Source organism: Crotalus tigris, unplaced genomic scaffold, assembly GCF_016545835.1.
Source record: "Crotalus tigris isolate CLP2741 ecotype Arizona unplaced genomic scaffold, ASM1654583v1 scf7180000018491.14276545383:2951260, whole genome shotgun sequence".
Classification (NCBI taxonomy): domain Eukaryota; kingdom Metazoa; phylum Chordata; class Lepidosauria; order Squamata; family Viperidae; genus Crotalus; species Crotalus tigris.
Genome location: NW_024097037.1, coordinates 1,241,982 through 1,268,479, shown reverse-complemented (window position 1 = coordinate 1,268,479; position 26,498 = coordinate 1,241,982). Strand labels below are relative to the sequence as shown.

General features: G+C 37.5%; 1 protein-coding gene across 1 annotated transcript; it reads right to left on the bottom strand.

Moving 5' to 3' along the window:
• Positions 1 to 43: 43 nt before the first annotated feature.
• On the bottom strand, positions 44 to 26,050 carry ISX (intestine specific homeobox). The gene is made up of 6 exons (XM_039353138.1): positions 25,988 to 26,050; positions 25,597 to 25,651; positions 24,814 to 24,930; positions 6,123 to 6,274; positions 4,486 to 4,596; positions 44 to 2,470 (listed from the first exon to the last, which is right to left on the bottom strand). The coding sequence occupies exons 1-6, from the start codon at positions 26,048 to 26,050 to the stop codon at positions 2,381 to 2,383; spliced, it is 588 nt and encodes a 195-aa protein (XP_039209072.1). The 3' UTR covers positions 44 to 2,380.
• Positions 26,051 to 26,498: the final 448 nt, after the last annotated feature.

Genomic DNA, 26,498 nt, shown 5'->3' with positions numbered 1-26,498 from the left:
AAGAGGTTCTGGTTGAACAGTTAAGTTTAATGCTTTTGATATCTTGAGTTTTAAAGTGTTTTTTTTTTTTTTTAAAAAAAAAAAAATAAGCTAAATCTATCCACCATAGGTTTGCACCAACCTCAATGTGAAGGCAGAAGATGAAGGCGGCTTCCTAGGGTGATATCTATGATATGAAGGGTTGTGGACCAGGAAGCTTGCCACTTCTCAGTTGGAGCTTTGCCTTTCCTGGCTTCTTTGAGAGATGGAGGGATAACTGACTGCATCAGCGATCTCATCAATACCTGGAATAGGATGGAGTATTGTCTGCCTTGCAAGAAACAGTGATATATTTCTTCTTGAAGGGATTTTCCTTGGGTCTGATCCAGTAATTCCCATAAGTGTATTTTAGAAAGAGTGGTGGGTCTTCAGTTGCAAGTGCCATAGAGGAAGTGAATTACGGTATCATTTTTATTCAGCTTTTAAGAGTGTGAATGGGATAAAAATCAGATGGTTTAACCATTGTCCGATGCAGCAAGAATTGCATATAAAAAGTGCACCTTTTTGCTCTGTTAACTGTAGCATTGATATAACATTTTATCTTATACCCTTAGGCTTCAGTGAAGGGAGAATTTGGAGTTCCTAGAGGTCCAGTTTTACATTAGATCTATACTTAGATCTAATGGACATACTTCTATCTAAGTTTGTAGTTCCAGATATTTGTAGTAGGAAATGGGGGAATCTATTGGTAGATCACTCCAATATGAGGCACCATAGAGTTCTTTTTTTTCCTCCCCAGCTGTTTAACATCAATATGAAGCTGTTGAGTACAGGTGTATATCCAGAAACCATCTAGTTCATAAGTATCCTGATGATACTTCTGGATGGAGTAGCACACCATATGAAGAAGCAGACCTATGACTTGGGATATTCCTAGACCATAACAATTACTTGTAATGCAGACCATGGTTAATGGAGAATTTATGTAATTTCAGCTGGTGTACCAGTTGTGGCCCTATTTGGAGGAGGCAGAAGGTAAATGGCTACACAAATTAAACGAATGAATAAATAATATGCATATGATGTGCAAATCAGCTATGCTGTTAGAGATAAAACTGGATTCGTTGAACTCATTTAAAAGCCCATATGTTCTTCATTCCTTCTGTGTACAGTCCTGAATGTCAAAGACCATTGGTCTGATTTAGTATAAGGCAGCTTCCTAAATTCTATAAAAGTACACAGGCATGTTTGATGTATGAATGCTGAGTTCTAGATAAATTCAAATAGTTTTCCCAGTACATTATCTTCATTATGGCTTCTATCCCCACTACTTGTGGCTCCTGTGTTCTTTTCTTCACCATTAAAAAAAAAAACTAAAGTGTTTTCCCTCATAAATGTTTTAATCATTTAAAGAAATCCCTTAAGAGACCAAGCCAATATTTCATCCAATATAATTCTGTGTTTCGCATTCTGTCTGTCTCCCACACTTGCCATCTAATGCATTAATCTATAATTCATTATTTCAGACTTGGAAAATAATAAAGCAAACACCTCGATCCTATTCTTTAAAGGTAAAAAATAATAATTAAAAGCTATATTTGGTGTTGCTAATCCTAGTCTTAAATTTTATATGCCTTGTCAAAAATTTAGCTAATGTCAAAAGATGCAGAATGAATGGCTTAATAGTTTGGAGTGGCCAATCTGATCAATTAAAATGCAACATTTTCCCTGTAGTGAAGAATAGAATATGCTACTGGCCAATAAAAACTAATCACTCCTACTCTGCAATTGTTGGTCACTTAAAGTCTCAGCTCTTCCATAGAGGATGCAATACTATAGTTGTTTGTTATCTGAGAATGTATATTGTTTCAATCAAAGTATAATTAACACTGAATTGTTGAACTTTGATGGAAGATTGGTGTCATTTACCCCAGGATGTAAAAAGGTTGGGGACCACTGATCCACACCAGGTTCCACTCATTGTTCAAAGCCAACATTAAACTTTTTAGCTCTATATTTAAAGGAAAATTATTGTCTACAGTTCTTTTAATATTCTACTTATATTTCATCCATTTTCTAAATTGCACCAGTTGGTACTTCTTCCAATGAAGATAAGCTGAGAAAGAGTAACCAAATTGTATTAAACCTGTAAATTTTGTAGCCATGGGAATTATTTGGAATCCCATAACACCATAATACTGGTTCAGTGAAGGCATCTGTTTAGAAGAATCAGACATTGCTTCAAAGATGTTTACAATTCATCCTCTGTTAGGTGAAATTGATAGTAGCACACTTCCTGACTTGCTTCAGGAGCAGAAGGTGAAGGATATAAGGAGGAAGACAGTCAATAATGATTTTGAAAATGCCAAAGGGTCCATGGACAAGACAGAAGGTCTGATAATTAGGTGTGCATGGAATGTTCATGGATAAGTGCATAATAGGACCCTGAAAGAGGGGCAATACCAAAAAGGCTGGGCATCGTGGAAGGGTCCTGTTACAAGATAAAAAGAATGAATGAGAGAGGATTTACAGGGTGAAGTTATATAAAATATTATCAACATGTACCACAATAATAAGTAGAATTTTTATTACAGTTTTTTTAAAGCAAGATAAAAAGCAATAGAAACTGATATAAAGTAAGAAAAAATAAATGAAGTGATTTTTTTAATGGGAAGATTAGGTATCAAAGCTACTAATGTAAAATCCTTAACTTCTGGCAGATTCCACTTTCTAGTTTGTGTTAACCATAGTTTGTGATAATGGACACCTATTCTCAACTGTGTCAAACACTGGAAAAGGGAAAGATTAATGACGCCCTCCCCTGAAAAAAAAATTAGGAAGGAAGTGAAGGAAATCGAATATGTCCTTAAAATTTAACTGCTGCTATATTGGCACAAGAAAATAAAGGTTAGAATGTTCAAGGTATCTGCTTTAAAGGATAGGCAAATGTTATAGGGCACTGGGAATTTTAGGAATTAGGAATTTTAAATATATATGTACTGTCACCCTTTAAAAATTACTGCATTAATTCTTCCTCAAACGGCTACCATAACCAGGATGGCTTGTTATAAAATCACAAGAGAGTAAAATGTGAATTGTAATCTTTTGTCTGGGCAACTGGATTTATTTTCAAACATAGCATTGGACTACAACAATCCCCATGTTTATTGTCTATGCATACTTGTTAGATTATGTGGGACACAAGGGCATTCTTGGATATAGGATTGGTGCCAGAAAATAGCAATTTACTTTGCAGGAGGTCAACCTCCTATTCATTTATTATCATTAAGCTTTGAAAATAAAGTTAAAGGTGAGAACATCTAGTAGGCACCAAAGGTGAAGCTACCAGCCCATAGCCTCTGGGTGGGTTGAAGTCAGGCTTAAATTGAATCCTGGTTCTCATGAGAAATTGACTCTCTGAGATAATATTATTTAAAAATGGCAGATAAACTTTGGGGTGGGGTGAAGGTGGGGTTAAAACTAGCTGAAAAGAGTTTAATGCTTTAGAACATCTTGGTGCCAGTTACATAGGTACAATTTTTGAGAGATTACAAAATAATACAACATGCCTCAAATCTCAGAAAATTCAGTCAGAATATTTGTAAACTTCTCAATTTGGACCTAATTTATCAAGAAATATTTTTCAGGTTTTCCTAGATGTGAAAGTTCAAAAGATGTGGCCATCTATATTTCCATATAGTGTTACTCATATATTGGTGTAATAATAAATTTGAAGGCATATTAACATTTATGATTTCAGCATCTCCACTTGCGGCTGCATATTGGTTTAATGTTCTTAATACAATTAAGGGTTTAATAAGAGAATAAATATCAAATTTAAAGGCACTAGTGGATTATTTTAATTGTAATCTACCAATTTATAAAAAACACTTGGATTATATTTTTTTCTTTAAAAGAGAGTACAGTACTACCCCTGGATGTCAATGGCTGATTTGAAGAAACATACTGTATGTACCCTCATTTTTTGAATTGGCTACCTATCAAACAATGAAATGACTAAAATGTTTGATTCAACATAGTCACGTTTTACTTCACTGATTAAAATGGAATACTTCTTAAAATCTATAATTGTTAGTTGATACACGGCCTTAGGTTGGAAGTGGTTGGTGCATTGACAGAGAAAGCTGAGGTCAAACCTTTGCTTATTCCTCTTTATTTAACTCTTGTAAATTTATTTGTTCTTATATTTATAATACTATATATATTTGTATTTTTATTACAAGGTAAGCTACCCAGAGTCATTTTGGATAGCAAAATGGGAAGTACATAAAACCAATAAATTAAAAAAAAATGAATTGCCTGCTGATTGTGATTTCTTTTTCTATTTTTAAAAAATTGGTTAGTGCTTTCTGCCTAATTTTATGTTTTTGCATTTTTGCACTTGGTGTGTCTTTATTTGGTATTATTGAATAGTACATTAAGAAAATGTTTTATTTCATGGAATTGCTTTTTCTATTACAAATGAATAGTGAAACCCACACTTACTTTTGGCTTTGGGGCTGAAATAAAATCAGTTTTGGTCTGATGCTGCAGGCCTGCTAAATTGCCAAATCGTTTATGTTTCCTCCATTTTGCTCGTTGATTCTGGAACCAAATCTATGTAAAAGAAAGAATAAAAAATTTAAAATTTTATTAGTGATTGCTACTACTTTTACTGCTTCTATCAGTTAGGAGGAATGTTTACATTCACAGAAAACAATAATTTCAGACTTGCCCTAAGAAATAGAAAAATAGTTATTTGACAGTATCTGACAGTTGGCTTACAATATATTTTCAGTAATTTTTATATTATATAATTTTTATATTAAACATTTTGATACGTGCAATCAAAACTTGGTATTTTGAATACTGATTTCAAATTAAATTTGGAATTCTAATTTTATTCAGAATTCTGAGATTGAAATTCAAATATTCCGAAGGAATGGGATTTGCCCACCTCATCTGTGTCAGCAGAAAGGGCATGATACAGACCCCATGGGTGAAGAATTTTGGCTAGTAGAGTCCAGGAGAAAAGTCTTTTCTGCCGTGGCTTCTGCTCTTTAGAACATTGTACCTTCCCCAGGTGAGAACCCCACCAAACACCTGATTTTCCATAAGGGCCTGAAGACCTGTTTCTACCAGTTGGCCTGGGGCCCCGACAGGGGTGCACCAGTCTGGAGGTGGCTATCAGATTAAGATAAGACCTCATTTCCCTCTGTGTACCTTATGCTTCCTTCCCCCCATTTTACAATAGCAAATTATCATTATTATCATTATTTACTGTTTTAATATTTGCTGGTTTTTAATGTTTGTAAGCTGTCCAGAGTTGCCTCTAGATGAGATGGGCAGCACACAAACCAAATAAATAAATATATTTAAACTCAGAGCAAATTTATTTTTCCTGACATTTAGTATGCCTGCTAAATTTATTTTATTCTTGAGGAATTTTGTGGGTGAAGCTTAGAATGAGTACATATGTACAGCTAAAAAAGTAGACAAAGATTAAATATGATTAAACAAACAATGGTGTTTAACAATCTGCAGATTTCCTACATCTTATACAAGAATAGAAAAATACTATTACTGGAATGATACCTTGTTTTATCTGATCATTTAACAAAGACCAAAAGATGTATTTTTAAAATCTAGTTTAAGAACTAATAAATCAATAACTGTGTAATATGGTTTTTTTTTACTTTGCTTTGCTTTCAGTATCTGGAAAATTGGGATTGGTTTGACATATTAAAATTTTCTGAGGAAATTCTATGTGGTTAAGTTTCCAAACTTATCTAAAAGTAGAAAACATTGTTATTTTATGAGGTTCATTGCTTTGCAACTAAATAAATATTGGGAAATCAATTTTTGTTACAGAGAATTTACTTTTCAAGCTTCAATAGCAACAAAAATAGAGTTCTCTGATGTATGATAACTGGCTTACATTTAATTCATTGTTATTAGTGCATACAACTATCTTAAGAATCTTTCATAAACCAAAAACTTTTCTAGATTATATATTGTGCTATAAAGTTTGTTGTAATCTGACTGGTACTTATCAGTTTTTCTCTTTTTGTTAACTTATCAATATCAATAACTAATCAGCATCTAGCTTCATTTACTCTACATTAGAAGGAAGCAGAAGTTACTTGAATTCTAGTTTCTGGAAGATTAATTTTGGCTGCCAGCTGATTGCGGATGTTGATATCTGGATAGTGTGTAGCTTGGAAGATTCTCTCCAATTCCTTGAGCTGCTCTGCTGTGAATGTGGTCCTAATTCTACGCTTCACCTTCTTGTCATCTGTACAAAAGGCAACAGATTTTAAAAGAAAAACAATCTTTTAATATAGAAAGAAAATCTAACCAGAAGAAGAACAGAACCATGTATATGTCAAATATTTTTGATAGATCTACCGTGCCTGTCTCCCATTCTGTTTCAGGATGCCTGCACAAATCCTGAGAGTTTAGTTTTGTAAATGGCCTAAACAATGCTGCCATCGGGCCTGACCCATTGTATTATGATGAATGCAAAATGGTTTCTATGCATGATCAATTGTTTATCAGAAACAAGTTATCATTCCTTTCTGTTCTGGTTGTTCAGACAGCAACCAGAATATTGATTCCAGATCTGGATGCAATATTTTGGTAAGAACATTGGCAGACTAGAATCTGATCAGAGAAGAGTAACCATAAGAGAAGAAAAAAAAATAGAAAAAGAGATTTGAGGCATTATGTATGATTAGTCTAAAGAAGACTGGCGAGGCCTGATAACTATCATCAAGTACATGAAAGCTGACATGTAGAACATTTGCAGAGCTATTTAAAGCTATTATTTAGAGAAAGAAGGATTTGAATTATGGGAGGTAGGCCAATTTTCAGTTCTAATTTCAAGATGGCCAGAGTCCTTGACTGTTCTGGGCAGTTTAAAAATAAAGAGAAAGACAAGTAGAATGGTGGTAAAAGCTATCCAACAAAGGACTAACTCTTTTAGTGCATTCCCAACTAGACATATTGATGCTCATCTGTCAGAAATGTATTTCTGCACTAGGTAGAGAGTTGGGGAAGACAATCTCCAAAATTCTTTTGAAACATGTTCTATGCTTCTAGAAGATCCATAAGATTGAGATCCAGCACAATTATAACTTACAATGGACAAGTAGCATTATTTGCTCTAATGTGTTTGGAAAAGCCTACACTTCATACAAAGATTTTGAGATAGGAAGCAATGGAACAAACAGTGCAGTTGGGTTATCCTGCTAGGATCCCACTCTAGCTTTCACATGTTGTCCTAGAATGGGGAGAAAAGTATAAATAAGGCTAACCCGAGATTATTCCAATATGTCAGACACTTAATATCCATAATGGCAATTTTACTTGGCTCCATATATATTTATTTTATACTTTTCCTGTTAATTGTTTATATGATGTACATTGCCCAAGTCACTCATTGAAATGGGCACCTTTAGAAGTCAAAGACATAAATAAATGCAAAAAATGACATAAAGCTCTGGAAGAAGCTTCTGGAAGATCAGTTCAGAAAAGCAGGCAGACCATGTAGCTGATCTACAACTTGTTACAAAAGAATGTATTTGATTTATTTTGTAATGACGCCTAATATGAATTTTCCTTTTAATCATTTTGTCAGGTACAATTCCATAAATCTTTCATACAGTAGATCTATCTTCAGTTATCTGGTTACTAAGATAAAAAGTGGTATCTACAGTTATCTGGTGTATATGGCTTTGCAAAATAATAGGCTTCAAAACAAACAGGCTTGATAAGATTCATTGTGATAATCAGAATTGAAGATAATTGGTGACAATGTTTTCAGCATAGGCTTCAATATATAATCAGTTGGGTAGAAAGAGGAACATTTTTCTTGATCTATGCTGTCATTACTATTTTAGCAAAGAATAAAAAGTCAGATTGATTGATTGATTGAATGAATGAATACAACCCATTAGTAGGAAGCTCCATCTCAAACCCTTGAACTTTTAGTATATCAAAGTACAAGTCATTAGATATTTCTCCCCTGACTACTTCCACGTCATGATTGTCAATCATGCTGAGTCTTGCTGGCATTATGACAGCATTTAACAGCTGTCTAGCCCAGTGGTGGCGAACCTTTTAGAGACTGAGTGCCCAAACTGTAACCCAAAACCCACTTATTTATCACAGGGTGCCAGGTGGGCATGGGGCTGGGGCCGCTGCTGCCTGACACTGTCAGCCCCCGCACACAGAGGCCAGCGAGCGCATGGGGGCCGACAGTGTCCGTCAGCAGCCATAGCCTGCTGGCCCCTCGACTGGCACACTCTGGGGCTCCGCAGCCCACCGCTAGCAGTTCAGAGAAGCTACCTCTAAGCTGGACGGCCAGCTGACAGCTGAGAAGGTGATGCAGTGGGTTGTGCCCAGGAAAAGGAGAGCATACAAGGCCAGGAAGGATGGGATGGGGGGGAGGGAAACCAGCCATGCTGGGATGCATCTGGCCATGTGGGACCTCAGTGAGTTAGCGGATGGCTGGTTGGAGAGGGACAGTTGCCATCTCCGGGGCATGGCACGCATGCCCACAGAGAGGGCTCTGAGTGCCGCCTCTGGCACGCGTGCCATAGGTTCGCCACCGCTGTTCTAGCCTTTTCAGAGGGTCCTTAAGACCTACCTTTTTACTGAGGATTGAGGAATGTCTAAGTGGATTATATGGTAGGAGGGCAATAGAACCTGCTATAGAGGATTCCAAGGGCACAGAGTTTGTTTAATTATCTTTTATCTATTATTTATTATTCCCTATTTTTACTTTTATTAATGGTTTATGTATCAGTTTCATTGTTTTTTAGAGTTACACAGAATTTGGCAGAATTGAGCAGCATAAATATTTTAAAGAAAGAAAAAGAAAGGAAGGAAGGAAGGAAGGAAGAAAGGAAGGAAGGAAGGAAGGAAGGAAGGAAGGAAAGTATGCTGTGATTAAGAACTGAGCAAATGTTCCTTGTGTGTACATTAAAAGCAATAATCCTGAAGCTGTAATATTATTGAAAGAAACTGTTTTAGAACACAGGTGTCAAACTCAATTGTGTCATGTGACATATTGCAACATATCGCAACATTTTTTGCCTTTGTGGAGCTGGGGTAGGTGTGGCCTGTGCATGACGTATCCGGCCATCAGTATGACACCCCTATTTTAGAAGAAGAGTTTAATCTATATCATCTAACTGATAGGCTTCTGTATTGTAAGAAGGAAAGATATTCTTGCACGGAACCCACAGCAGGAATCCAAGAGAGAATTAATTGGGTTTTTTTGAGGAGATCTATCAGGATGCAAATTGCCAGTAGTTTTGTGGGGGATGGGTATTAAGAAAGAGAGGGCTGCCTCCATCTATCATGTTTACTGTTAACCAAACACCACAAAGACTTCTTTTATTTACCAGCTGCACTCATTCTGAGTAATCAGTTTCAAGCAGTGATGCAGCTATGTCATTTTAGATCAAAATTTTACAGAAATGTATGTCCTCGGTACAATGCTTTAAATAACAGATAGTGGAGGGATATATATATATATATATATATATATATATATATATATATATATATATATATACACACATACACACACACACTATTAAAACAATGATCACCAAGAGAATGCTTTAAGACAGCAGTTCTCAACCTATGGGTCACGACCCCATTTGGGGTCGAACGACCATTTTACGGGGGTTGCCAAACAACGCGATCCGCCATTTTTCCCCCTCAAGTGGCGGCGCTGCGCATGCACGCTGCGTATGGGGGCGCACCACGCATGCGCACCACGCATGGGGGCAGCCCCGTGCATGTGTGCCACGCATGGGGGCGCTCGGCGCATGCACGGCGCGCGGCGCATGCACGGCGTATCCATGTGACCGGGGGTCGCCGTATAAAAAGGTTGAGAACCACTGCTTTAAGAGAATAAAATTTAATTAACCAACCTAGCTTTCATCAAAATACATTTGACATTGTTAGGGCTAAAAGGCAAGTATAGAGAGTAAACTTATATACCGTTATCAAGCATCCTGTTATCAAGCGTCTGCTTCCAGCTCTTAGAGCGTGTCATTGGCCCCAGCTGTTCAAAATGTAACCCAAGCATGCCTCCTTTAATACACATTCTTTTGTTCCTAGCTCGCATTCCCTCATACACCACTTGATCGGTAGCTTCGGGATTAAGTGGATTCAGGATTAATGTTAAGGGAACATTTTGAACTGAAGCTATTGGTGATTGCCTGGCATCACACATTCAAACAGTGGGCCCAATGGCCAGGAAAGTCTGCTGTGGACTTTATTACTGCTTTGCGACAAGCTGCAAGGTCCTTGAGGAATGGCTGCAAGATCGGCTAGTTTGTGGTTTGAGGAGCCGTGAGCTGCAACAAAAGATTTTTGCAAAGGAAGACATTTCCTTCCAGGATGCACTAAGGGAAATCACAGCCAACGAAGCAGCGGGAGGTTCAGTCAAGGCCTTGCAGCTTTCCAAGCATCCTACGAGTTCAGGGTCCATCCATCAAGAGGTTGCTCGAGAGGTAGCTGAACCAGGTTCCATCTATAGCAGCCAGTGGAAAGAAAGCCCCAAGAGTGAGCTGACAAGGGGGCTGACAAGGCAGTTCTATTCCCTCAGTGTTTTGGATGTAGAGGATGCCACAAGGGCTCCAATTGCCATTTCTGCTCTGCTATTTGCCGGGCATGTGGCTGGCAAGGCCATATAGCCGCTATCTGTTTGAGTCACAAGAAAGACCGTCCATTGGAAGAATTGCCTCGGAAATATATCAGGGTCCCCAGCCAGAATAGGGTGGGTTTCTGCGCGTCCCATAGGCGTGTTTTGAGAACTGGGGCCCACCGCCCATTGAAGAAAAAGCTGTGCATTGATGTCAAATTGCAGGGGGTCCCCTTAACAATGGAGCTGGACATGGGTTCAGCTCTGTCAATCATATCCCAGGACACCCTCAAGCAAATCTGCTGTAGAAGCGGCCAGCGAGTTAAACTCAGGCCATCGAATCTGGTCTTAACAGATTTTCAGAATTTCTGAGTCAGGGTGAAAGGGGAGGCCACGCTTAAAGTGCAGAGTAGGCAATTCAAAGGGTTTCTGGACGTTGTTGTGTAGAGGGCGACCACACAAGTCTAATTGGACTCAATTGGTTCGAGGCACTTGGGACTCAAGTGACTGGGCTACATAGCTTGCAAGTGGCAGACCTTGCAGAAATTTGCAAGGAGTTTGCTGATGTGTTTAGCCCAGAACTAGGGTCATACAAGGGGCCTCCAATTGCCTTGCGGTTGGACCCATTCATTGCCCTGATTAGGATTAAGCCTTGTCGGGTGCCCTTTGCACTGAAGCAAAATATTAATGCCGAGTTGGACAAACTGCTTCAGCAAGGTATTTTGGAACTTGTGAATGGGAAACACCCATAGTTATGCCACTGAAGGCCAATGGGGAAGTCCGCATTTGTGCTGACTATAAATGCACACTAAACAAAGCATTACAACAGCACTCTTATCTGGTGCCTGTGGTGAGCCACATTTTGGCCTCACTCCATAGCATTCCGGGAGTTTGCCCATATTTCGATGATGTCCTCATCGCAGGGAAATCTCCTGAAAAGTTGGCTGTTCAGGCCACTCCGTCTGCTGGCCTTGTGCCTATGGGACAGTGCTCCCAAGAGGCATCTGTCATGGACCTGGGGAATTCTACTCCACCAAGGAACTCTGGTCTGGAATTACAGGACCTGGCCAATCAGCATGATGTGGGTTCGCCTGTATCTAGTGGGCATCAAAGTCCCAGCCTGCCGAGCCTGGCAGGTGAGCTTGTAGACTGGGCACTTGCAACCGCTCCAAGAAGATCAGAGGCCCACCAAAATATTTTCAGGACTATGTGAAGTTCCAGTTAGTAGGTGGGCAGGCTTAAGTGTTCCTTAGAAATCAGAAAATGCTCAAAAGAATTGAAAAAGTGTTAGATTTGTAGTATTGCAAAATAGTAAGGGCTATGTTTTTTGAACTAAGAGGGGAGGGGTGTTATGTCCTGGGCTGTGATTGACACAGCAGGTGCAGGAAGCTGCAGAGAGATCCAGGCAGACCACGTGGCTGCCTGGGCCAGACAGGCTGTCTCCAGCCTATTGCACATGCACAAGGTGGGAAAGATACGTTGCATTGATTGGTTGATGCTGCTCCCTGTAAGGGGTTATAAAAGGGATCTGCACCATTTTGTGTTGTTCTGTTGAAGATTGAATAAAGAAGCAACTGTTGTTACTCCTGCCTCATCTCAATGCCTTACCAATGCTCAGAACAGAACAATGTAATTTCTTGATGCCACCCTGAGGGAATTTAGCCTTGATCATAGAAATGGATATCTGGCATTCTTATCTGAGAAGGAACTTTACTTGTGTTCAGATTGGGGAGGAAGAGAGGGTGGGAGAGACGTGTACTATACTCAGCTACCCTGGGTGGCTGACATCAAACTTCATATACGAGATATCTGCCTCCTATGCCCCCTGCAGTCAATTTTAAAAACAGGTTTTGTTGTTGTTCTTTTGAGTCACTGTTGATTCTTGATTATTGCTTGGACAATTTCCTGCAGTTTTATTGCCAAGATTATTTCTAAGGCTGAGAGAGAATGACTGGCTCAAGATCACCCAGCCGTCTTCATGTCTAATACAGGACTAGAAATCACTGTCTTCTGGTTTCTAGTCTAATGCCTTAATCACTACACCAAACTGATTCTGAAAAGTGTTAGCAAGGGTGAATCTGGTTTGGAAAGTAGAAGAAAAGCCTTTCTATCCTGCTCTACTCCTGGCTAATAAATTGGAGGACAAGTCTGAATGCTGGCCAGGAATTTTATTAACTGCCTGGAATATACTAATAGAAAGGCATGATAGAAATTTAGAAATAATTTGCTTGGCTCACCACAGCTGGATGATGCCAACTTGATAATATAAGGGTGAGCTTGTTCCATCACCAAACACATCAGAGGACAGATTTGCCCCTGAGAATAGTTAGTTCGCCTTGCTCTGTGGTAGATCTAAAACAATCCTGTTTTCTTATAATAACCTCTCCTCAAAAATTTGATTCTGCAAAACTTTTTCTGTATACAAAGCCACAGCAGCAGCAACAACAATACAAGGAACCTGAGTAGACATTCCTGCTAAGCAGTTCTTTTTAACTGGATCACTCAGATTATAATAATATAATAATCTGAGGTTAGCTGTAAACCAGCAGGGACTGAATGGACTGATTTTGATTTCAACTTTGAATGAAATTGCTGCTACTGTAGTATAGTAAGTTAATCAAGAACATCTAGTAAGAAAGTAAAATGGTGTATTTTTATTAAACTTGATCATAATAATATTTCTATTTCCAGGGAGAGAGAAGGAAGAAGGGAAGAAGATGTGTACAATGCCCTGTGCAGTGACTTAGTATCTGCCTCATTCAGCAGTGTTAGTGACTGTCCCTTGCACTGACTATTCACTGTTATGACTGTGATGAAAATGTAATTTCTCAACCAACCCTTGAATTTATGATCTCCCAAGTCTGTAAAGCAAAGGAAAGCTGATGTAAGATCATAAGCATAGTTGTGGTTTTACTTGGTGACTGCTTCGTTTAATGATTGAGTTACCAGTCCCAACTGGGTAGCTAAACAAGGACTAGTTGCATGTGAGTGACTGGATTTACAGAGGCAAGTCTTCACTAATGTTCACCTCTACAAAGCGACAATTTCTTGAAGCTCCAATTTTTTACAAGAAATGTTGAGATCTCAAATTAAGAGATCACATAGCAAACAGCAACACTCAAAATCACAGCCTAATATGAATGGGGAAATTATAGGTTTGTAAAATGTTAAGTGCAATGATGGATTTACAATGAAGTACATCAGGCATAATATGAACCCAGCACCTCTTTGCTACTATTTAACTTTGCTACTCTTCCAACTTCTATGTAAGCCTGAAAAAATATTCCAGTGTTTTAAGAAGTCAAGAGTCAATGACTCTTAAAGCAGTGGAACCTGTTACAAGAATACAAGGAAGCATAACAAAACATGGTGCTTCCTTACTGAAGAGCAGAGATGTACAAATGCTTACATGTAATCTGAAGCATTTCTTCCAAATAATTTTCAAAATAAGCACAGCTCAATAATCTATCTCCTCACAATATATTTATTTTATATCTAGAGATAATCTGAAGAGTGAGTGGCATTTGGAGAGATGATGATGATGATGATGATATTGATCATTGATTCACGAGTGATGTGAAAAATATTGACCTTCTCATGAAAATGTAGGATAGCCTGTTCATTAGAAAAAGAACAAAAGGAGAACATATGCCTTCTCCAACAAACTAAAGAGTCTATTTATTTGATTAAAAGATGTTACAAAGAGACTTGGAATTGAAAATATGGAACCACAGCTAATTTTTATCAGAGCATCTTCTCACCCCTTATTAAAAGAATTAGTTTAATTGGGAGAATGGTTCTAATTGGATGCATACAAATGGCTCAGACTAGAGCCTTCTGCCACTGAAGCATAGCATTTAGCTTCCTGCTGATATCTTTTGGGGCACTGAAGAAATGGAGCAGCAGGATGCTGAAATGTTTAAAGGCTCCATTTAATTTCTTTTAGACCAAAGCCTTTCAGACAAAAGCTGCCTTCACCTAGGCTCCAATCACAGACACTTAATTACTGAAACGGATGGCTGGAATGAAGAATAGGAGAAAAATCTCTGGCATGAAAAACAGGAAAGCTTTACATGCTTAAAAAAAGAGTGGCTGAAAATATTTTACAACAAAAGTGAATGATAAAAATTGGTGTGTGTGTGTGTGTGTGTGTGTGTGAGAGAGAGAGAGAGAGAGAGAGAGAGAGAGGTCCCTCTCATGAAAAATCTATTCAATGTTAACTGTATTTTGAGAGGTTCCTTGCTGAGCTGCCAGTGTAATGAAAGCAAATGAAGCATGGAAGAAAATAATGCAGGAGTCCAAAAAGAGATTGAATGCATTGCAAGCAAAGATTTGATGGTAACTGATATTGAGAAGCTTTATTCAGTTCTGAAAAGATTAGAGCAACATGGCTGAAAATAACGTAGTTAACCTTTCTGCATTAACTGGCTGAAGGGTTTGCTTCTTGCAGGTTCCACTTCCAAGTTTGACACCTGCTACTATTGTAAGAAATGTTATTATCCCAGCCATACAGTGTCCTAAGCATATTTCCTTGAGATCTAGATTTCTGGTCTACAGAGTTCTACTTCATATCATAAGCTTTCTAACAGACAGGAAGCAACAGGTGAAGTTAGGCAAAATCACATATCTGTACAATTAGCACACACCCTTCCTCAGGTCTGTGTGATCACTCCACTTTTCTTCTCGCTATATACCAACAACTGCATTTCAAAGGATCCCTCTGTTAAAGTACTGAAGTTTGCAGATGATACAACAATGATCGGTCTCATTCGAGACAATGAGGGGAAGTTGAACAACTAGCCTCCTAGTGTGGCCAAAACAATCTTGAACTTAACACACTCAAAACTGTAGAAATGATAGTAGGTTTTAGGAGCTCTCTTATTCTACCACCGCTTACAATACTAGACAACACAATATCAACAGTAGAGACCTCCAAGTTTCTAGGTTCCATAATATTTCAAGATTTAAAATGGACACCTAACATCAAAAATGTCATCCAAAAAGGACAACAAAGAATGTTCTTCCTGTGCCAACTCAGGAAGCTCAGACTGCCCAAGGAGTTGCTGATACAGTTTACAAAGGAACTATTGAATCTGTCATTTACACCTCTATAACTGCCTGGTTTGGCACTGCAACCAAACAAGACAAACACAGACTTTAGTGGATAGTTAGAACTGCAGAAAAAAGAATTACTACCCACCTGATTTCCATTGAGGACCTATATACTGCATGAGCCAGAAAGAGGGCTGTGAAAATATCTACAGACCCCTTACATCCTGGACATAAACTGTTTCAACTTCTTTCCTCAAGATGACACTACAGGGCATTGCATGCCGAAACAATTAGACACAAGGACAGTCCCCCCCCCCCATGCCATCACTCCGCTAAACAACTAATTCCCACAACATTGTCAAACTACATAGTAGGGCTGTATTACTATTATCCTTCTCATCTTTCTTATTACCTATTCCTTATCTTCTTATGACTAGAATTTTGTTGAGTGTACTTTATGATTTATATTGTTTTATTTAGTATCCTAGTATGATTTATATTGATTGCTTATTTAGTATCCTATGACCATCTCTGAGTGTTGTATCTTATGGTTTATGATGAATGTTTTTTATGATTATAATCATGATTTATCACTTGTTGCTTATATGTACACTGACAGCTTATGCACTGGAGACAAATTCCTTGTGTGTCCAATCACACTTGGCCAATAAAGAATTTTATATTGCCAGGTGAATACTTAATATATGCTATTGTCTATACCAAACATTAATAAATTAAACATAACATAAATATAAAGAAAATGAAACGAATGACAACTGGTAGAATAATCAGAAGAAAAAATTTGCACATGCAAGCAGAGTAATAGTGGGATTACTCACGCATCCTGTTGCCAATGGTTGCCATTACAGTATAATATAGCATTAAGAGATTGAGGGGAAAGAATTTTGGTTGGGCAGTGGGAAGTGTGCTGCACTGGCAGTTGAATGCAGGTAGTTCTCAAGTTACAACAGTTCATCTAGTGACCAGTCAAAGTTACAACAGCACTGAACAAAGTGACTTATGACCGTTTTTCACACTTAAGACCTTTGTAGCAGCCCCATGATCATGTGATCAAAATTCAGATGCTTGGGCAACTGGTTCATACTTATGACCATTCCTATGTCTTAAGGTCATATGATTATCCTTTGTGACCTTCTGACAAGCAAAGTCAATAGGGAAGCCAGATTCACTTAACAACCGTATTAACCATCTGTAAAGTGAATGAAAATTCATAATTACTCATTGTTGGGGCCAGATTGCTCCAAGTCTTCAGGGTCAAATAATCAAAGTAATTAATCCTCCCATCTCAGAAACTAGAAAGATCATGATCACCTTTGCCATGAATGACACACAAGGCACTTGGTCTGGCAGAAAGCAGACATTAAAGCAGCTTAAAGTTTATTAAATCTTTGTATCAATAAAACTAGAGATTTGCATGTCAGGTATAATATCAATTGCCAAGGGGATGGTGTGACTCAGAGACTTAATGACATTGGAACTGGTCTGCACTCCTATGGTTCAAGCCTGGCTCCGTGAGATGGAGTGAGCTCCTGTCATTCGTTCCCTAGTTCCTGCCCACCCAGCATTTTGAAAGCATGTAGTATTGCAAGTAGATAAATGGGTACACTTTAGTGGGAAAAATCTAGCTACATTTCTGTGTGTAGAGAGTGGAAGCTGATGCTGGACCTGGCTAGATGCAAGGCATTGCAACATGAAGTGAGGTGAGGCGTGGTGAGACTGGTGGAGGAGCTCAGAAGAGCCAGCAACCTGAGGGCCATTAGTTAGCTGGTGTAAAGCTAGTTTGCCCCCCCCCCACAGTGCACCAAGGATAAGCAGGTAAGTGCTAAATAGAATGAAATAGCATTCTAGGCTGTCAGGACTGCATTGTGTGTCTAGCAAGTGTAGATTTCCCTGATATTTTATGCCATACACTAACTAACTAACTAACTAACTAAATAAATAAATAAAGTCAATTGCCAAAATTAGGCCATTGAAATGGATAGTCACCTTCAAATTCAAAGTTAGCCCTTTCCTATGAAGGCAGTAATTGACAACTTTTTTTTTTAGGTGATAGCAAACTTGGATTTGTTTGTGCATTGTGTACAATAGCTGCAGATACTGGGAATTTTGGGAACTATTACACAACACAGTAAAATTAACAGGTTTAGAAAAACTGAAGTTTTGATATGATCCCACAGGGCTCTTATGATTTAGAAGAGTAGTGTTTCTGAACTAGTGAAGATAGTTGAATTTCTTATCTGTTTTCTATAGTAGAGCATTTACAAGCTGTCTGATGTTATCTGTTCTTTTTTATACATACTGAACCCAGCACATTGATCAGGAGCTGTTGCTTTTTAACTACTTCATCTCAGATAGGCTTCTTGCTCTCTCAGTGCAGTTTTATCACTATCTTTACATTCCCAGCTTCTGCTCTTTAGAAGCTATTAAAACAATATATAAATGATATGCACCCAATTCTTAATCAGAGAAGAATAATGATAATGTAATAAATAGACATCTGAACTTAGACTATGATGACAAATCCCAAAAATAAGAATAGCTATCATTAAAATCTTATGGTGAGAGGAATTACCCAGCTATATTATTATGAAAAAGCTCATATAACCCAAGGAACTCTACAGTCCTCAAAACAATTTCATTCGGCAGGATTAAAAAAATAACCCCCCTATCAAGGACATTATTGATCCACCAGTCCTGATATTTGATCCATCAAAACTTGCTCTACCTGTTTGTGACTTGGACTAAAGTATTTAGCAAAGGCCCTCACGCAATGGATATGTGCTTTCAGCAAAGATAAGGAGGAAGATACTGTTGACACTAAGATTGGATGGGGGGCTTTTATTTTACAAGTGACACACAAATGGTTTGACAACCTTTTCCCATTATTTCTTTTTTAAAACATTTTTTTCCTGATAAGATAAAAGTTTCATAGATTGAGCAACTAAAAAGAACCCTTTCTGGAAATAGTATAATGTGGTCAACGGTTCCTCCCAGAAGCACTGTATGGCAGAGTAGGGGACCAGAAGAAGCTGAACACAACTCTTTCACTTCCAGAATTTCATTTCATTACAGAAAAAATAAGAGAGAAGATCCATCACCATCTCTCTCTGATTTGAATTCTGTGTGATAGCTCATACACATACTATAATGCAAAGAAAATATGCGATAAGAATTTTGCAAAACCATCAGCCAAGAAAGAGAAAGAAAAAACACAGCAAAAAACTGAAAAGAACAAGAATACTCCTGCTTGGGGGGAAGAATCAGGGCAGAACTGCCCCTTCCTGAGGCTAAAAATTTGAAGAATGGTTGAAGGAATTGGGTATAACTAGTTGGCTCCCTCTTCTTTGTGGGAGTCCCAAGGCTATCGGAACACTGCTATCATATTGCCCTAGTCCTTCTTTTCAATATGCTTGGAACTGCCACAAAGAAGAGGGAGCCAACTATTCTTCAAAGCACCTGAAAGCAGAACATGAAGCAATGTATGGAAACTAATCAAGGAGAGAAGCAACCTACAACTAGAAATTTCCTGACAGTGAGAAGAATTATTCAGTGGAACGACTTTGTTCCAGAAGTTGTGGGTGCTCCATCACTGAAGATTTTTTTTTAAGGAGAGATTGGAGAGTGATTTGTCTGGAATGGTATAGGGCAGTGGTGACGAACATATGGCACACACACCACCGCCGCCAGCAGCAGTCCATCAGGCCACCACCGCCACCCAGAGCAGGAGCCCTTCTCAATACAAAGGAGATAAAGTGGCTGACTAGCAAGCTTGAGTAGAGGTGGTAGAGCAGAGGTCACCAACCACTGTTGATTGGTGAACTGGAAGAAAAGGAAGCATTTTACATGCGTGCATGCGCACATGGGTCCACGAGCATAGACGCACTACAAATGGTGTGGGACTAGTGCCTGCATGATACTCACTAGCCCTGCCCATTCTTATGTGGTGCAGCACCTTGTATCTGCACCCTGTGGCATGGTGGCGGCTGTTTTTGCGCCTTGCAGCATGGTGGCCCATTTTTGTGCCCCCAAGTTTTGCATGCCAGAGGCAGCACAGAGGAGCCTCCCTGCCCCCCCCCAAGGCACCACAATGCTTATGCAGCCCTGGCACTTTGCAATAAATAAATGGGTTTTAGGTTGCGGTTTGGGCACTTGATCTCTAAAAGGTTCGCCATCACTGGTATAGGGTCTTCTGCTTAAGCAGGGGGTTGGACTAGAAAACCTCCAAGGTCCCTTCCAACTCTGTTATTCTTCAATGGGAAGAAAATTCCAGTAGTCTTGGATCTCATGAAGAGAGGGAACATTCAACAAGAAGAAACAAGGGGAGAAAAGGTGAGAGAAAAAAAACTGTGATAAGAATTTTGTAAAAACATTAGCCAAGAAATAGCCACGGTTGAAATATGACTCTTTTTAGGCAATTACAAACTTGTGAACATCCAAATACAACTGAATACAAGGCAAGCATGTGACCTTTTCAAATTTGTAGTCTGGCAATGAAATAAGAAGGAAAGGAAATAAATGTAATAATAATTAAACAGAATGACATTTCATTTGGCTGGCTAATGGAACTTTTCTTTTCTTTTTGACAATCATTACTGATTATTTCAGTCAGTTTTAATAATCTATGTAATCTGAAAGTATCATTATTCATACAGCGAAGACAAATGTCAGTCCAAAGTAACACATTTTTCATTCTACCTCTCTTCTGGGTCAGTTGTTCAGGATAAAATATATGTGTTTACTTAGTTCTCTTTTTAAAAACTAGAGCTAAGACAAAAGTGGGTCTGCCCTACTTTCACTGTTCATTTGTACACAGAAACAATTGGGCCATTGGGAAAATTAATTCTAATAATTCTTGGTGGTTGTGCAAAAATAAGGCAAAACGTTGTCAGCTGTAGCTTTCCTTAGTAACCTGAGAGCATTCTGAATTTAGTAAAAAGCCACAGCTTTAAATTAATATAAAGGGTCAGTGTCAAAATGAACATTTTTCATTCTGGTTTTATTATCAACCAAACAATGGCTTTCTTGCCATTCAAAACAACAACTGGGTGGATACATTTTCTGTTCTCTTTACATCAACGATTTTCAAACTTGACCACCTTAAGTTGTGTGGACTTCAAGTCCTAAATTTTCTCAGCCAACCTCCAAAATCAAAGCACCTGAAGTATTAATGAGCCATAATTTTTAATTAAATTCCTCTTAATTTTTAATACTGTATATAACTGAAGAATCAAGAGGTTTTTTTAAAAAAAATATAATTAAACAATAATTAAATCCTGGCATTATCCATTGTATTTGGGAGTGCAGCCCCAGCATTCAAAGGTCAAGCACTGTACAGCATTTGGTCTGTAAAAAAAAAAAAAAAGGGAAGCACGTTGTAATGTATTGAGTTAAAATTAAGAAATTGGGTGCTTAAACTGTGTAGTAATGGTTAGCAGACCATGTGGTCAACAAGCCAGACTTTCTGTCTGGAGACTACTTGTTATGCATTTAAGTGGGAGAATACTGTGATCTGATTGGTTGATGCCTCCTAAGCTGAATGTATAAATACGGGTAGAGCATGTGCTTTTTCAGTTTCGGTTTTGCCTTTGCAATAAAAAGAGTTGTGTTTCACCTGCTGCCTCTTCAATGCCACAGCGAACAGCAAACATAACACACATGGAGTACATACGTGTTAAAAAATAAAAAATGATAACCGTGATTATGCAATCATGACTGTGATTTTTGACTACAATATAAAGGTCTGAACCATCCAATTCACAAAGGGAACCATAGTCCTCATCTGAAGAAAGCTGGTAATTATGATACTTGCAAATGTCTCTGATTTTAAGTTTATTCCCCACTCTCACCCCACTGCTCCATAAAAAGGTTAGACAGAAGAGAGAAAAAACTGTTCTGCTTCCATTGATTCTTAGTGAATCTAACAAGACTGCTCATTTTAAAAGTACATTCCCTAGGAGAAAATAGCCTTTCCTTGCTTTGGCTCCTGAATTTCTGCTTGTCTTGTATGAACAAAAAATCTATAAAAATGTCAATTCTAATTTGTGATGATGCCAATCTCAATATTTTTAGTTGCTTCCTTCTATCAGAAACAAAAGAAAAAAAAAGAAAATTGAAATCTTTAAAATAACCTCTCTAAGGGAAAGAAGGAAATGGAATAGGTAAAAACCAAGGTTTTAAGAGTGGGAAGATGATGTTGAGAAAAAGTCTTTGGAGGCAGAATGACATTTTCTTTGGTAAATGTAGCATTTGACTTCCAGTAATGGTGACATTTTAGCTTGCCGCAGACTGAGGGAAATGTTAATAATCGATTGAGAAATGGCTTCAAGGTTTGGTTCAGACTGCTTCAGCATCTACATATGCAGTAAGATGCAGAGGAAAAAATATAAGTAATATAGCTGAATTCACTTTAGGCAAAATTATTTCACAGAAAGATTAAAGACTGATAGCCAGATGCAAAATGTGGGACCATCGTTCTTCAGTAATTCAGTAAAGAATAATAGTAGACTTTTTGAGATAGAGAAGTAAGGCATACACTCATAAAAATGTAAAGGCTGTTATACATATTCCAACTTTAAAATGTACATTGAAAATTTTCTGTAGGCTTGCATAATATGAATGACAAGCATGTCTCGTAATGTGATAGCGAGCTTGCAAATGGCTGCAACCAAATGCGTATTTCACAGTAATATAGATGTAAAGCTTCTAGCAGAACTCAAATTATTGCTGAAGAGAACTTTGTTCTGATAGTTCATAAATTATCATCTAAAACTTCAATTCATATATTAGATATAAAACATGAGATTTAGAACAGGTAGAAACAAGTAATTCTTAACACAATACTTAATTAACCTTTGGAATTCATTACCCATGAGAAATGGTGGACCTCAGATAGTTTTAAAAAGGAAGTTCAATAAATTCATGGAGGATAGATCTATCTATCTATCTATTAGCCTTGGATTCTCAAAATCCTGTCCAAGCTAGGGAAAGCGTGCGTTTATATACCAGTTACAAAGGAATAATAGCTGGCAAGGGACATGTCCCTAGGTATTTTCTTGTTAGCATCCAGAAGGCTACTTTGAGACACCAAATGCTGGACTAAGTTAGGACTGTTCAAATACCTATGACAATGGATGTTATCAATAATTAAACAATACTAGCATTTTTGATTTGTATTTAGAAAAGATGATAAGTGTATGAGGAATAGAAAATTAAATGAATTATTGCATAAAGTTGCCCATGAGTATTTATTAATGACTATGGATTTTTTCTTTCCCTTGGACATTCTTCAACTATGTAACCTCTCAGAAATCCCCAGCCATCATGGCCATTGCTGAAAATTCTGGGCACTGAAATCTATATATCAGGAAGGATCCCAGTACTCCGCCTTAGGAAAGACAAGAGGATGGTGTATTTCACACATTTTTTCCATTTTTAGACACTAATTGCATTCAACAATTTCAAAGCATGGGAGGTGGGAGTTGTTGGGGAAGAAGCTATTGCAGCCTAATTTAAATAACAGAAGAACACTTTAAAATGTAAAACACTTTATTTTCAAAATATTTGAAGTGATTTTAAAATGGGCTTGAAATGCGCTTCTCCAAATGACATCTTTCTAAAATATTGGAATGAGGAATTATCATGACCACATAATGCATCTGTTAGGAAGAGATTTTTTGTCTTTTTCCCATTCCCAACTGTATCTATAACAATGCACATTTTGCATGAAGGTAATGTTGCCTTAACAGTGTATAAAGCTTTTATACAGCAAATTGGGTGTTTGGGGGCTCAGATTTACTTTCATAATAAAATTGGCATTTCATAGCTTGTTTAACCAGCAGTGTAGACTAATGCTTTGTGCACATGAAGTGTTGTTTCAGAACTAGCACAGCAGATTCAAGTATAACTTCAGATTAGTACAGACTTTTCATTTTAGTATCTGTTACAATTTTTATACATCATCTCTTAAAGCATGTGCAACTGCTTCTCTATTTATGCCTGTTAGCTATGGGCTCTTCAATATACTAACGCTAGTGCAATTTCCACATGACATGAAGTGGTTTAAACTTTCAGATTTCAAATCAGCCCATAACGAGAAGATACACTGTCAGACTTCATCCCCTCCTGTTTTCTACTGCTTCATGTTTAATCATGTGGAAACTAACCATGCTTTGCTTAGGATAATATAGGGGAAGTACATGATGGCACTCTTGAAATTCCTAAAGAGATGTCAGCTGAAGAATATCAACATCTATTCTCGATTGTCCCAGAAGTTAGGGACTTAAGCTTCAGGAAGAATATAACCAGGAAACCAATTGCCTAGGAAGGTGGTGGACATCAAGAAAAAGCTGGACAGCCATGTACTGGAGAAGTATTTCAATATAACTGCATTTTTTGTATTATCTGCTAAGTAGTTGCTTCATTTTGTAGGGTTCCCATATTACTTAAAGAAAAGTCTGGCCTTTTCAGACAATGTACTTTGTCCTTATCAGATCTATATAATTAGATTTTCCCCCCATTAATACTAATTCAATAACATTTCTTCCATAAACCTATCAGATATTCCTTAGGGATTTATAAGGCAACAAACTAATATGTTTAAAGCTCTGGGTATGACATTAGAACATAACATTTTAAAGAAGATATTCTTAATCCAACTTGTTCAAATTTAGTCTAGAAAAATATGATACCAAACTGTCCTTAAAAATAAAAAGCACATAAATGAAAAGCTTTTAATTTTGCCCTACTTTAAAGCACACACACAAACTCATAACAATGAATACATACATAAATATTTTTATTTATATATTAAAATGTAAAAGAAAACTAGGAAAGCAAATCTGGCAATTTATGGTACCATTTTATTATCTGGAAAATAAGCTTCAATTCCATGCTATTGTGCCAAAAATGTTGTATGTCATATTCCTAATGTACCATAAAGCAAATTCAAAATATCCATAGAAGCTAGATGTTGTGAAATATTAACAATCATGCTAAAATATGAATTCAACACACTGCAAGTATTTTTTAAAATCAACTTGAATATCATGCAAAGGGATAAGAATGTTCATATGTTTCTTAAACTAGAACAAATTTCCTACCTTTATACCTGTCCAAAAGTGGCTTAGAACTGAACTTTTGAGCCACTTCAGGTTGGCTATTGCAGGTCACCGTATTGTGGAGGCAAGTCTCAGTAGATGGATTTTTTAAGATTGCTTCTATAGAAAAAGACAAAATAGGCTTCTCCTTCTTGTCACATTCCTTGGAGCAGCTCATCTTCATTCCACAATAGTAAACAAAATATTCTTGGCATATGTCATATTCTTTTGGTTGTTCATTTTATGTAAGGAAAAGGCAAGTAAAATTTGATTTTCTCTCCTTCCTGAGTTCTATTCTTACATTCAAAAGACCAGAAAAGAAGAAAAATGCCCATTTCCCCATGGAAATTTTCCACAAAATTTAGAAATCTTAATTCATGACCAATAATTTTATTCTGAACTGAAATTGTGTTCAGCCTCACCTATATTAAAATGTACCCCCTCTTTACAGTTTAAAAGGTTTAAGCATCTTCACATATTCATTTTCTCATCTTCTGTTTTTTAAAAACTATTCTTTCTGCAAATATTAGGGAATGATGGATGGCCACCATAATAAAATCAAGGACACCTGAAGAAGAAAAAAAATTGCTTTTTCCTAAAAGAACACATCTAGTTAGGAAGTATCCCAACAGATAATTGTAATGTTAGAAGTCCATTAGAAAGAACTTGAAAAGACCACCTTTCCTTCCATTCCTTCTAATTGTTTTTCTTACTTTAAATTTAGTTAAGGATATACTTTTATAAACCTTTTTTTTAAAGTTGAAATTCTCCAGATTTTTTCCTTACCTTCAAATGTTACCTTTCTAACTCCCTTTCCTTTGCTGCTACTCACTGCTTTATCCTATGATTGTACTAATAGACAATTTCTTATTTGCCCAATTATACAACCGCTGGTGAGTTGATATTCCATCATATGATTTGTTGTAAAGCTTAGGCTGAAATTACTGTGTAACCAGATGGCAATAAAACACACCTGATAAGATGAAAGACGGTTGACTTTTCCCAAGGACTATGAAGTTATTGTGCAGGAAAATAAATAAATATATCATTATCCAAGTGTAATAGAATGTTGTAAAATGCTTTGTATATTTAATCCAAACTGTTTCCAATGTATTCAGTGGACCTTATTTATAGATAAATATGCATAAGATTGCAACCAGACGATGTAATCTCATACTTGCCAGTTCACTGGATCAAAAGAAGCTGCCTTGTGCAGAGTCTGGACATTGAACTTAGCCATTCCTCGGGTGAATGGAACATTATCCACCAGATGTTGCCCATAGTTGCTGGAAATTATAGCTCAGCAACAGTTGGCTGGCTGCACACTTTCTATCTCAGGATTATAAAAACTAGAAGCAAAGGACTTGCACAATTCTATGAGGAAATGCCAAACACTTAACTTGAGATTTTTGAAATAGAAACATGCTTTGTCATGTGTTGCTTCCTGAATCCTGCAATCTTATACGCCTTTAAGTCTGACTTTACCATGTAGTTCCTATCAAAACTCTTGCTGAGAATCTATGGAGATTCTCAGTCATCCAGGTCATTGTTGTCCCAAAGGTACTTTTTCAGTTGTCTCTCAAAAAATCACTTTTGGGACTCTTGCTGAGAGGTAAATTGAGTTGTGTTGATCATCTTGCGGCTGAAAACTGAATAAGAATCGATCCCTTACCAAGCTATTGCAGGTG